Below are 10,994 nucleotides of genomic sequence, written 5' to 3'. Positions count from 1 at the left end.
GACCTTGTTTCAGTCATGAAACTGAGAGTGGTCTTAGATAGATCAGAGACTATAGTTGCTAAGTCAGAGAGGCTCTGCTTAGAATTCTCTGTCTGTTGCTTATATTACAAGAAAAAAGGCCTATGGCCACATTTTTTTTTGCTACGCTTTAAAAGCGTGGCCAAAAGTGGTCTATGGCCACGCTTTTATGAGGGTGGCGATTGTATAGAGATTTGGCCACATTTTTTTTTGCTACGCTTCAAAAGCGTGGCGAAAAGGATCAATGGCCACGCTTTTATGAGGGTGGCAATTGATGCGAGATTTGGCTATGTTTTTTTTGCCACGCTTAAAAAGCGTAGCCATAGAGAGAAACCGGCACGCTTTTAAAGCGTAGCGACAGGGGTTTACTATTGTGGCGTTTTAAAAGCGTAGCCGTTTTCAAAAAGCCTTTTGGCACGCTTCAAAAGCGTGGCCAAAAGACTCCCCCAAAAAAAATTTTCAAAGAGCTCGTACCCTTCAAATTAAAATGTCTTAAAGTTATAACTTCAAATTAAAATCTTTCAACGAGCTCGCTCCTTCTTCATTCAAAGACCCTAAGCCCAAACTCCTCTTTCAAACATTAAGCCCCATTTCGTTCAGAAGATAACCCTAAGCCCTCTCTTCATCGTGCCTCACCCTCACCCTAACTCCGCGACGACGACACTCCGTGAAGAACGTCGCTGCGCTCGCAATGCCTCCGCCGGAAATCCCTCTTCCGGCGCCCCTAACCCTCCTTCTGTGGTGATTCTCTCATGCGGTGACTCCCTCTGCTCACTTGCCGTCGCAAACCCGCCGTCGATGCTCCCTTTGCCGCTGCTTCCTTCTGTCACTGCAAACCCCTAACCCCTTCCGCGCCGCTCCCTTTTTCGTGCAGGCCGGGGCCCCTTCCATCGATGCTTCATTGCTGGTTTTGAGAGTTGGTAAGCCCTATTTATTAAAGTCTGTAATCAAACCAGATAACAAAAGAGAGTTGAAGTTTAATTTAAGTAGCAAGTCTCTGTAATCAAATTAGTGCATATGAGTTGGTTGTGGTTGTTTTGTGTTGAATGTGTTAGTTGAATTGATTTTTTTTTTTGGTTAATATTATTTTTGGGTGCTATGGAATTATCGAATAGAACAGAACTGATGTTATTAAACTCTGAATTGATTTATTAAAATCTTCTTTCTCTTTCTTTCGGTAGATTCTGTCCTTGTTTTTCTTCAAAATGTCCACTTTCTTTATTATTATCATTTTGGTTATTGTTAATTTGTGGTTGCAATTCTTTTAGGTAACCCAGCCGCCTGGTGATTCAATTTCCAGCCTTTGTTTTAGTCCCAGGGCCAATTTTATTGTCGCTACTTCATGGGATAACCAGGTTTGAGTTTGACTTGGATATTAGGGCATATTTTTTTGTTAATGTTTTGTGTTATTTCTATTTTTTAATGTTAGTTCACAAAAGAAAAATTGTCACAATGTTATCTTTTTGGTGTTTCTTGCTTTTACGATTAACTTCTCAAACTGAAAGGGATATGATGTTTTTTATAATTAGTATTAGAAAGAAGAAATGGTGACAGAAAATACTTCTGAAACTAAACCAGCTCTTTAAATTTATGTGAAGAAAAGGCTCTTATGTTGTGTTTAATTGTTTGATAGACAAATGTTTTTTTTTTGTGGTGAATTTCTTTTGTCAATATCGTAAGTTCTATGTTGGGAGGTTGCAAGGAATGGAACTGTTATCAACAGCACACCCAAGGCTTCAACATCTCATGACCAACCAATAATGAATTTCAGCTCATTTTATTAAAAAAAAAGAAAAAGAAAAAATTATTATTAGTGGTATTACTGAAAATTTCTTTTGAACTGAGATGGCATTATAATTAATGTTCTCTTTTATTGTTTAAGGTTTTGTGCTCCACTTAGAAGGATGATGGAACACCGGTTTTCTCCGGAGGCTGTGACAAGTAAGTCAAGATGTGGCTGCTTTGGATCTAGTTTTATTTCTAGTTTTGGTAGTTGATCCAAGTTTTGTTTTTAATGCGGAAAAAAGGTTTTGTTTTTGTTAAGTTTTTTTTTGTGACTCTGTTTTATCAAGTTTTAACGCTGATTAATCACTTGACCAAAAAAAAAAGCTGATTAATCCACCTAAAATGAGGCATGGCGCCAAAATTTAAGAAATGATGTATGAAAGCAGAATTCAGAAAAAGCAGTTCCTGACCAAAACAAATAAAAGAAAAGCAGTTAAAGTTGGCTGATTTTGATTGTGTTGCAGAAATATTTACCTCTTGAGGAAGGTGCCAAAGTACATAGCCATATATGTGAAGAGTAGGGTGAAATAAATCAAATCATGTGAAATTATCTTATTTGAGTGTATCTGATCCAAATTCACATGCTGCTATATATGGTAAAGAGTAAAGACAAATACATTGTAGGGGTATATACTATACTATATACACATGATTTGAACCTTTGCTTTTCTATTCCAATGGGGCCATGGGGTACGGTCCTCCAAAGTAGACCTCCCTCCCTTCTTAAACCTAATTATCATAACCACGTAATGTATGAAATATACATGTATTTGTCTGTGAATTGATTTTATTAGATTACTTTATAGCATAAATATGACCTTGGATATGCCGTTGCTAGGATCCCAGGAACAAATATATACTATGCACTCTTGTCCTTTAACATGAGACACTTTTCACGTTATGCCGACAGTTATATCCACCTTATAGGGAATCATCTTATTTTCAACATTCTAAGCTAAATTTGGAAAAATGTTCAGTGTGTATCGTTATTTTTTTTAGTTTCTATATGTTTGGAGCGCAGATAATACATTGTGTTGTTGCTTAATGATAAATTCATAATAATAATGTGACTAATAATGTATAAATCAAATATATAACTTCAAAACATTTAGTTTAAACAAGTTAATGTACTATGAATAATGATCACTTAATCATTTTCTTCAGAGTGGTCATTTATATATATAATTATTTATATGTTTATTTAATAATTTTAAATTTTTAAAAAATAGAATTTCATAATAATTCTCTGTCGTATTAATAAAAAAATTCCCTTCCTTATATCATTTCGATTCTCTCTGTCGGCTCACTGCTACTTTATAGAGAGAGACCTCCATATCTCATTACTGTGCTTTCTCTCAATCTTTAATGTACTTTTTTTTTATATTAGAACTAATATTATATATGTCTAATCTAATGAATAAGGTATATAATATGTACGTGTATCTATCACTAACACAATATTATCCCGTAATAACCTAACATATACCAATTCATATTTATATTGTCCATTATTTTAAGTGCATTATTAGATTCCCTTTTTTATTAAAAAAAATCAATTGAAATTTCATGGTGGGTGATGACTAAGATGATATTCAGAGAAACAGTTTTGCTTTCAATGTGTGATGATGAATAAAAGTTCTATCTTATCAGGGAGCTAGGAAGGGGAAATTATTTGAGAATCTAAAACAATTAGAAAAGATCATTGTCATGCATATTACAAGGACATAATCACTTTTAGGTTTAGGGTTTATTTTCTGGTGGCTAAAAAATGTTGGTGATGAAATTCTATCTTTCAACCATGTCATATGAAAAACTTTCAAGCTTGATTAAACTGTAATTTTCATTTTTGTCTCCCTTATTCAATTTTCTCTATCGCAAATTAAATAAACACTAGATTAGTTAGATCTTAGGTGTAATAATGCTTGTGTCTATGGTTTTCAGGAGAGCAGTGTTGAGCGAGATGATATTAAAGAACTTTTTAGTGAGGTAAGTTGTTGAAGCTGTACATAGTCCTTTGCCAGAAGTTTCTGTTCTACTTATTACTTAACAAAGAACCCTTTGGAGTACTTGAGTTTGTAGAATCAGTGAATAACAAAAGGAATTTTGACTTTTAGAATCATGAAGATCTATTTTTCTATTTGGTTTTACTTTTAAGGCTTAGTAGAGGGAAATGAATCACTTAATTTAGTTAGAAAAGATAGTCGTAAATGCAGTTGCATGTTTTGGCATTGATACTTCTATCTCCTTCATTTTCTCCTGATCTGTTGATTCAGCTATCAATGTTTAAGAAGAATTATGACCATCTTCCAAAAGATATATACTTTGGAAATAACAAAGATTTTGTACGTGGGAATCCAAACTACTTTTTGACTTACGAAAATGGTAAATCAGCTGCCTGTATACAAGATCATCTTCGTCCAAATGGTGCACACAGATGGGATAACTACATGAAATCCCCAAAGTATGTTCTGTTGATTCTTTATATTTATGTCTCCCCTTGATGTTTTTTCACTTATGAGTTCCATGATGTTCTCCTGAATTTTTTCTAGTGAGATCAAGTTGGAGGAGGTTGCTGTTTTGCATTACACATGCTAAATTCTCATATCTCACTTCTAGACGTGATCGCTGTGGTTGCAAACCTACCAAAGAAGATGTAAAAAGATGCTTCATGTTGGAATTTGATAGATCTGTGAGTTCATGAACTCTGTTTCCACCTTATTCTTTTACTTTCTTTTCTGTCCACTTAGCCATTTGGTTGAATATTGGGGAAAAAATGGATTTGTCTTACCCGTGCAGTATATAATTAGATTACTATAGTTTGAACTTAAGGTTGACCAATCGTCACAGATTCTAGTTGCTAAAAAATAGGGAAAAAGGGTTTGGGCATGGTGGGGACTGCTTTCCCAACTGATGAGTATTCATTATAGTGTTTATTATTTCCTCTGTAGTAAGTTCAATTACTCTTTGCTGCTACAAGGACAATAACACAGCCATGGCTGCTTCAGTTTCAACCATAGGAGCTGTCAAAGGAACTCCAGTATGATACTTTTACCTTACTTTGTTACTTTCAATTAATTCTATTCACTCAATTTATCACTTCTAGTTTTAAACTATGTATAAGATTAGGATAGTAAATGGATTGGATGCAGTGTGAATTAGTAATCAGTTATAGATACCAAATTAGAAAAATAATGATCATGCGGACTATGGATACATACATATCATTAATTTGTGAGTTATCAATATATTTAGATGCGGTTCATGATTTCTTGTATACTTAAAAAAACTGGATTAGAGTTTTGAATAGAGTAGTAACTCTTAAATAACAAGAGAATAATGTAATTTTACATTGCAGGTGAGTTTGAATGGTTCTGGAGCTGTGGCTTCATCAGTTCCCAATTCATCAGCTTTCTTCGGAAGCAACTTGAAGAAGGTTACCTCAAGAATCCACAGCAGTAGCAAGGTTTCCTCCGGAAGCTTCAAGATTGTGGCGATCGATGAGGACAAGCAGACAGATACGGACAGATGGAAAGGGTTGGTCTATGATATCTCAGATGACCAGCAAGACATCACAAGAAGGAAGGGTATTTTGTAGTTTTTAGAGGATGTAGATAATGTAATAGTTATTGGAATTGTAATGCATGTATTACAAATTTATGGGTAGTTGTTATCACTTTGATTTTTTGTTAGAGCTTGTCATGTGATTAATCACTATATTTGGTGTACAAGTTTATGAAGGTTTTATATTGTTAATAGTAATTAAAATTGTTATGAAGGTTTTATATTGTTTAAATTTTACATTATTTATGAATTTTGTTAGATTTTATTATGAAGATTAAAAAAAAACAACTGAACTTCAACAAATTCCATACAGCAGCCACTTTTCGCCACACTTTAAAAGGGTAGCTATTCCATACAGCAGCCACTTTTCGCCACGCTTTAAAGCGTACCTATACCTTTAGCTATTGGTACGCTTTAAAAGCGTAGCCATATTTCTAGCTATTGGCACGCTTTAAAAGCGTAGTCATATCTCACGACTTTGCTACACTTTAAAAGCGTAGCCGTATCTCTAGTTATTGGCACCCTTTAAAAGCGTAGCCATATCTAGCTATTGGCACGCTTTAAAAGCGTAGCCATATCCTCTCGCATATGGCCACGTTTAAAAGCGTGGCAATAGATAAAAGCGTGGCGACAAAAAAAACGTGGCCATAGGTCACTAAAAGCGTGGCGATAGAGCAACCGGCACGCTAACAGTTGTGACCCTTTCAAAAGCGTGCCGGTTGCTCAAAAAGCGTGGCGAAAAGCTATCGCTACGCTTTTTCCCACTTTTCGCCACGCTTTAAAAGCGTAGCAAAATCCTGGTTTTCTTGTAGTTTTAGAAGATGATGGAAAAGGCTTGTTATTGCCAAACCTATTTCTCCCACCATTATTATTATTGAAGCCTTGATTACGCTTCTGCTGATCCTTCCATGAGAAATTAGGATGATTCCTCCATGAAGGATTGTAAGTGTTTCCATAGGATTCTCCCTTGTAATTCACCTCTTCTATTGCAAGATTCTCAAGGTCATAAGCTTCTCCTTCAGAGGAGGCTTCTTTAGTACTGCCGGATGCAGCTTGCATTCTAGTCAGTTTCTGAGAAATCATATTAACTTGCGGAGTCAATATTTTATTCTGAGCCAATATGGCATTCAGAGTATCAATCTCAAGAATTCCTTTCTTCTGAGTCATCCCATTATTCACAGGATTTCTTTCAGAAGTATACATGAACTGGTTTTTGCAACCATTTCAACGAGTTCCTGGGCTTCTGCAGGCGTCTTCTTCAGATGAAGAGATCCACCAGCAGAATGATCCAAGGAATCTTGGATAATTCAGACAGTCCATCATAGAATATACATAGGATGCTCCATTCGGAAAGCATGTCAGAAGGACACCTTCTGATCAATTGCTTGTATCTTTCCCAAGCTTCATAGAGGGATTCACCTTCTTTCTGTCTGAAGGTTTGGACTTCTTCTCTAAGCTTGCTCAACTTTTGAGGTGGAAAAAATTTGGCCAAGAAAGCATTGACTAACTTTTCCCAAGAGTTCATACTTTCTTTAGGTTGTGAGTCCAACCATATCCTAGCTCTGTCTCTTACAGCAAAAGTGAAAAGCATAAGTCTGTAGACCTCAGGATTAACCCCATTGGTCTTAACAGTGTCACAGATATGCAAGAATTCAGCTAAGAACTGATGAGGATCTTCTAATGGAAGTCCATGAAACTTGCAATTTTGCTGCATTAGAGAAACTAATTGAGGCTTAAGCTCAAAGTTGTTTGCTCCAATTACAGGAATTGAGATGCTTCTTGCATAGAAGTCAGAAGTTGGTGTAGTAAAGTCACCAAGCATCTTCCTTGCATCTCCACCATTGTTGTTGGGTTCGGCTGCCTTGCCTTCTTCTTTTTCGAAAATTTCTGTAAGGTCCTCTTCAGAGTGTTGTGCTTTAGCTTCTCTTAGCTTCCTCTTCAGAGTCCTTTCAGGTTTCGGATCAGCTTCAACAAGAATGTTCTTATCCTTGTTCCTGCTCATATGAAAAAGAAGAGAACAGAAAAAGAAGAGGAATCCTCTATGTCACAATATAGAGATTTCTTTATCTGAGTAGAAGAATGGAGAATAGAAGAATGAGGTAGAGAGAGAATAAGAAGAATTCGAAAACAGAGAGAGGGAGAGGGTTCGAATTATGAGTGAAGAGAAGTGTTATTAAAAAATATAAAATAAATAGAAAGAGATGAGAGAGAGAGTATTCGAATATTAGTTAAAAGAAAAGAAAAATATTTTTGTTTTTATTTTAATTATAAGTTAGAATTTGAATTTAAGAAAAGAAATAAAATAAAAATAGAATTTAAAACAATTAGTTAATTAAAAAGAATTTTGAAAAAAAGTGGTTAGTTGTTTTCGAAATTAATGAGAGAGAGAAGTAGTTAGGTGGTTTTGAAAAAGATAAGGAATAGTAAACTTTTTAAAATTAAAACAAACAAATTAAGTGGTTAATTGAAAAAGATTTGAAAATCAATTTTGAAAGGATAAGAAGTTAGAAAAAGATTTTGAAATTAAATTTTGAAAGAGATATGATTGAAATTTATTTTGAAAAATATTGAAAAGGAAATTAAAAAGATTTGATTTTTAAAATTAAAGTTGATGACTTGACTATCAAGAAAATAAAAGATATGATTCTAGAGCAATTAATTAAAGTTAATAGGAAAGTAACAAACTTAAAATTTTTGAATCAAAACATTAAATGTTAGCAATGATTTTGAAAATTATGAAATAAAAATTACGAAAAAGATTTTAAAAATTTTTTTTGAAGAATTTTCGAAAAAAACATGAAAGAAAAATGAAAAAGATTTGATTTTGAAAAAGATTTAAAAAGATAGAATTTTTAATTTGAAATTTTGACTTGACTAACAAGAAATAACTAAAATTTAAAAATTTTGACTAAATCAACCCAAATTTTCGAAATTTATGAGTAAAATAAGGGAAAGATATTATTTTCGATTTTTTTGAATTAATGAAGAAAGAGAAAAACAACAGAATGACACAAGACATAAGAATTTAAGATCAAAACAAATAATATATGCAAGAACACTTTGAATGTCAAGATGAACACCAAGAGTACTTTGAAGACCAAGATGAACATCAAGAACATATTTTTGAAAATTTTTTTTAGAAAAGAAAGACATGCAAGACACCAAACTTAGAAATTTGTAATGTTTAGACACTATGAATTCGAAAATGCACAAGAAAAAAAAGAAAAGACATAAAACAAGAAAATTTAAAGATCAAACAAGGAAAAAAACAATGCATATATTTTTGTAAAGAAAAATTAAATCATGCAATTGACACCAAACTTAAAATTTGACACTAGACTCAGACAAGAAACACAAAATTTTTTGTTTTTATGGTTTTATTAATTTTTTTGTATTTATTTATTTTTTTTTGAAATTATTTTGGAAAAAGAAAATAAAGAAATTCAAAATTTTTAATGAGAATTCCAGGATTCATGCAATGTTAGTCTAAAGCTTCGGTCCAAAAGAATTAGACATGGCCAAATGACCAGCCAAGCTTTAGCATACAAATACAAACATGTCCTTTCTACAATGGAAAGTGGAAACCTCGGTCCAAAAGATTAGACATGGCTTAACAGCCAGCCAGGCTTCAACATATCTCAAGAAGCTCTAGAATTCATTCTTAAAAATTTTTTTTGAATTTTTCGAAAACACATAAATTTTTTTCTTTTTTCGAAAATAAAAATAAAAAGCTTAAACATAAAATAAAATTACCTAATCTAAGCAACAAGATGAACCGTCAGTTGTACAAACTTGAATAATCCCTGGCAATGGCGCCGAAAACTTGGTGCACGAAATTGTAATTTACACTTTTCACAACTCCGCACAACTAACCAGCAAGTGCATTGGGTCGTCCAAGTAATACCTTACGTGAGTAAGGGTCGATCCCACAAAGATTGTCGGCTTGAAGCAAGCTATGGTCATCTTGTAAATCTCAGTCAGGCAGATTCAAATAGTTATGAGGTTTTGATAATTAAAAGATAAATAAAACATAAAATAAGATAAAGATACTTATGTAATTAATTGGTAGGAGTTTCAGATAAGCGTTTGGAGATGCTTTGTTGCTTCTGAACCTCTTATTTTCTATTGTCTTCTTCCAATCATGCGTGCTTCCTTCCATGGCAAGCTGTATGATCCTCTCGGATGAAAAATACCAGGTATGGTTTCTGCACGGCTAATCAACTGTCGGATTTCTCGTCTCGGATGAAAAATACCAGGTACAGCTACCGCATGGCTAATCATCTGTTGGTTCTCACTAGCATCGGAATAGGATCTCTCTATTCTTTTGCACACTATCACTATGTCCAACATTTGCAATTTTGAAGCTCTTCATCGTCATCTCTTCCCAGATCCTACTCGGAATACCACAGACAAGGTTTAGACTTTCCGGATCTTAGGAATGCTGCCCATGGTTCTAGCCTATACCATGAAGGTTCTAATCTCAAACTCGGATGCTCTGTTGTTAGGAGAGACGATGCGAATCATGGATCAAGGACCCAAGAGAATATACTCCAGCTGTCGTCTAATGACTACGTTTAACATCATGTAGACTGCTTGTGGTTGTCAGGCACGCGGATCTTGGCTAAGCGAGTAACGAAGATAGTGGGCGATTGTCACGGGTCACCCCTTCATTCTGAATTAATTGAATTAAGTACAAGAGTATATCTTAGAGAAGAATTAGGCGTGAATTGAAAGAGGAACAATAGTACTTGCATTAATTCATAAAGAACAGCAGAGCTCCGCACCTTAATCTATGAGGTGTAGAAACTCTACCGTAGAAAATACATAAGAGAAAAAGGTCTAGGCATGTCCGAATGGCCAGCCTCCAAATGTAACATAAGATGAGAAAAGTGATAAAAAAAGGTGATCAAAAGATATGAATACAATAGTAAAAAGTGCTATTTATACTAAACTAGTAACTTAGGTTTACAGAAAATGAGTAACTAAGTGCAGATAGTGTAGAAATCAACTTCCGGAGTCCACTTGGTGTGTGCTTGGGCTGAGAATTGAAGCTTTCATGTGCATAGGCCATTCTTGGAGTTAAACGCCAGCTTGGGTTCCAGTTCTGGCGTTTTACTACAGAAAAGGGTCTCTGGTGGGCGTTTGAACGCCAGTTTCGGCAATCAAATCTCGGGCAAAGTATGGACTATTATACATTGCTGTAAAGCCCAAGATATCTACTTTCCAACGCATTTGAAAGCGCACCAATTGGGCTTCTATAGCTCAAGAAAATCCATTTTGAGTGTAGGAGGGTCAGAATCCAACAGCATCTGCAGTGCTTTTTCAGCCTCTGAATCAGATTTTTGTTCAGGTCCCTCAATTTTAGCCAGAAAATACATGAAATTACAGAAAAATACATAAACTCATAGTAAAGTACAGAAATGTGATTTTTGCATAAAAACTAATAAAAATATAATAAAAAGTAACTAAAACATATTAAAAACTATGTAAAAACAATGCCAAAAAGGGTATAAATTATCCGCTCATCATTCATCCGCTAAGTTTCAGAGGATTGACCAACCCTACAAAAGCAAACAACTGGTTTTAGGCCATGGAGCATGCTTTATAGGCGCAACATATTCTGAATAACC

At 34.4% G+C, this 10,994-nt stretch overlaps 1 protein-coding gene and 1 non-coding gene across 3 annotated transcripts; both read left to right on the top strand.

The window, feature by feature from the left end:
* Positions 1-482: 482 nt before the first annotated feature.
* Positions 483-5,583, top strand: LOC112742071 (ribulose bisphosphate carboxylase/oxygenase activase 2, chloroplastic). Of its 2 annotated transcripts, none has more exons than XM_072214131.1 (8): positions 483-938; positions 1,287-1,373; positions 1,901-1,959; positions 3,745-3,789; positions 4,077-4,264; positions 4,353-4,492; positions 4,752-4,840; positions 5,159-5,583. In XM_072214131.1, exons 7-8 carry the CDS (start codon positions 4,796-4,798, stop codon positions 5,396-5,398), a joined length of 285 nt encoding a protein of 94 aa, XP_072070232.1. In that variant the 5' UTR covers positions 483-938; positions 1,287-1,373; positions 1,901-1,959; positions 3,745-3,789; positions 4,077-4,264; positions 4,353-4,492; positions 4,752-4,795; the 3' UTR covers positions 5,399-5,583. The 2 variants fall into 2 exon arrangements, with proteins under 2 accessions (XP_072070232.1, XP_072070233.1); XM_072214132.1 differs by having other exon boundaries at positions 510-938; positions 4,195-4,264.
* A 1,132-nt stretch (positions 5,584-6,715) lies between these two features.
* Positions 6,716-6,823, top strand: LOC112745026 (small nucleolar RNA R71). The gene has a single exon (XR_003172976.1). It is a non-coding gene; the product is annotated as a small nucleolar RNA R71 (small nucleolar RNA).
* The last annotated feature ends 4,171 nt before the right edge of the window (positions 6,824-10,994 follow it).

Source organism: Arachis hypogaea, chromosome 14 (genome assembly GCF_003086295.3).
Source record: "Arachis hypogaea cultivar Tifrunner chromosome 14, arahy.Tifrunner.gnm2.J5K5, whole genome shotgun sequence".
Taxonomy (NCBI): Eukaryota; Viridiplantae; Streptophyta; class Magnoliopsida; order Fabales; family Fabaceae; genus Arachis; species Arachis hypogaea.
The sequence above is the reverse complement of the archived record's forward strand: the minus strand, read 5'-3'. Positions and strand labels throughout refer to the sequence as shown.

Excerpts from the sequence above, each read along its gene's own strand:
- LOC112742071 (XM_072214131.1), top strand. The coding sequence starts at position 4,796 with ATGGCTGCTTCAGTTTCAACCATAGGAGCTGTCAAAGGAACTCCA. Across the intron at positions 4,841-5,158 it reads GAGCTGTCAAAGGAACTCCA|GTGAGTTTGAATGGTTCTGG; the intron begins GTATGATACTTT and ends TTTACATTGCAG.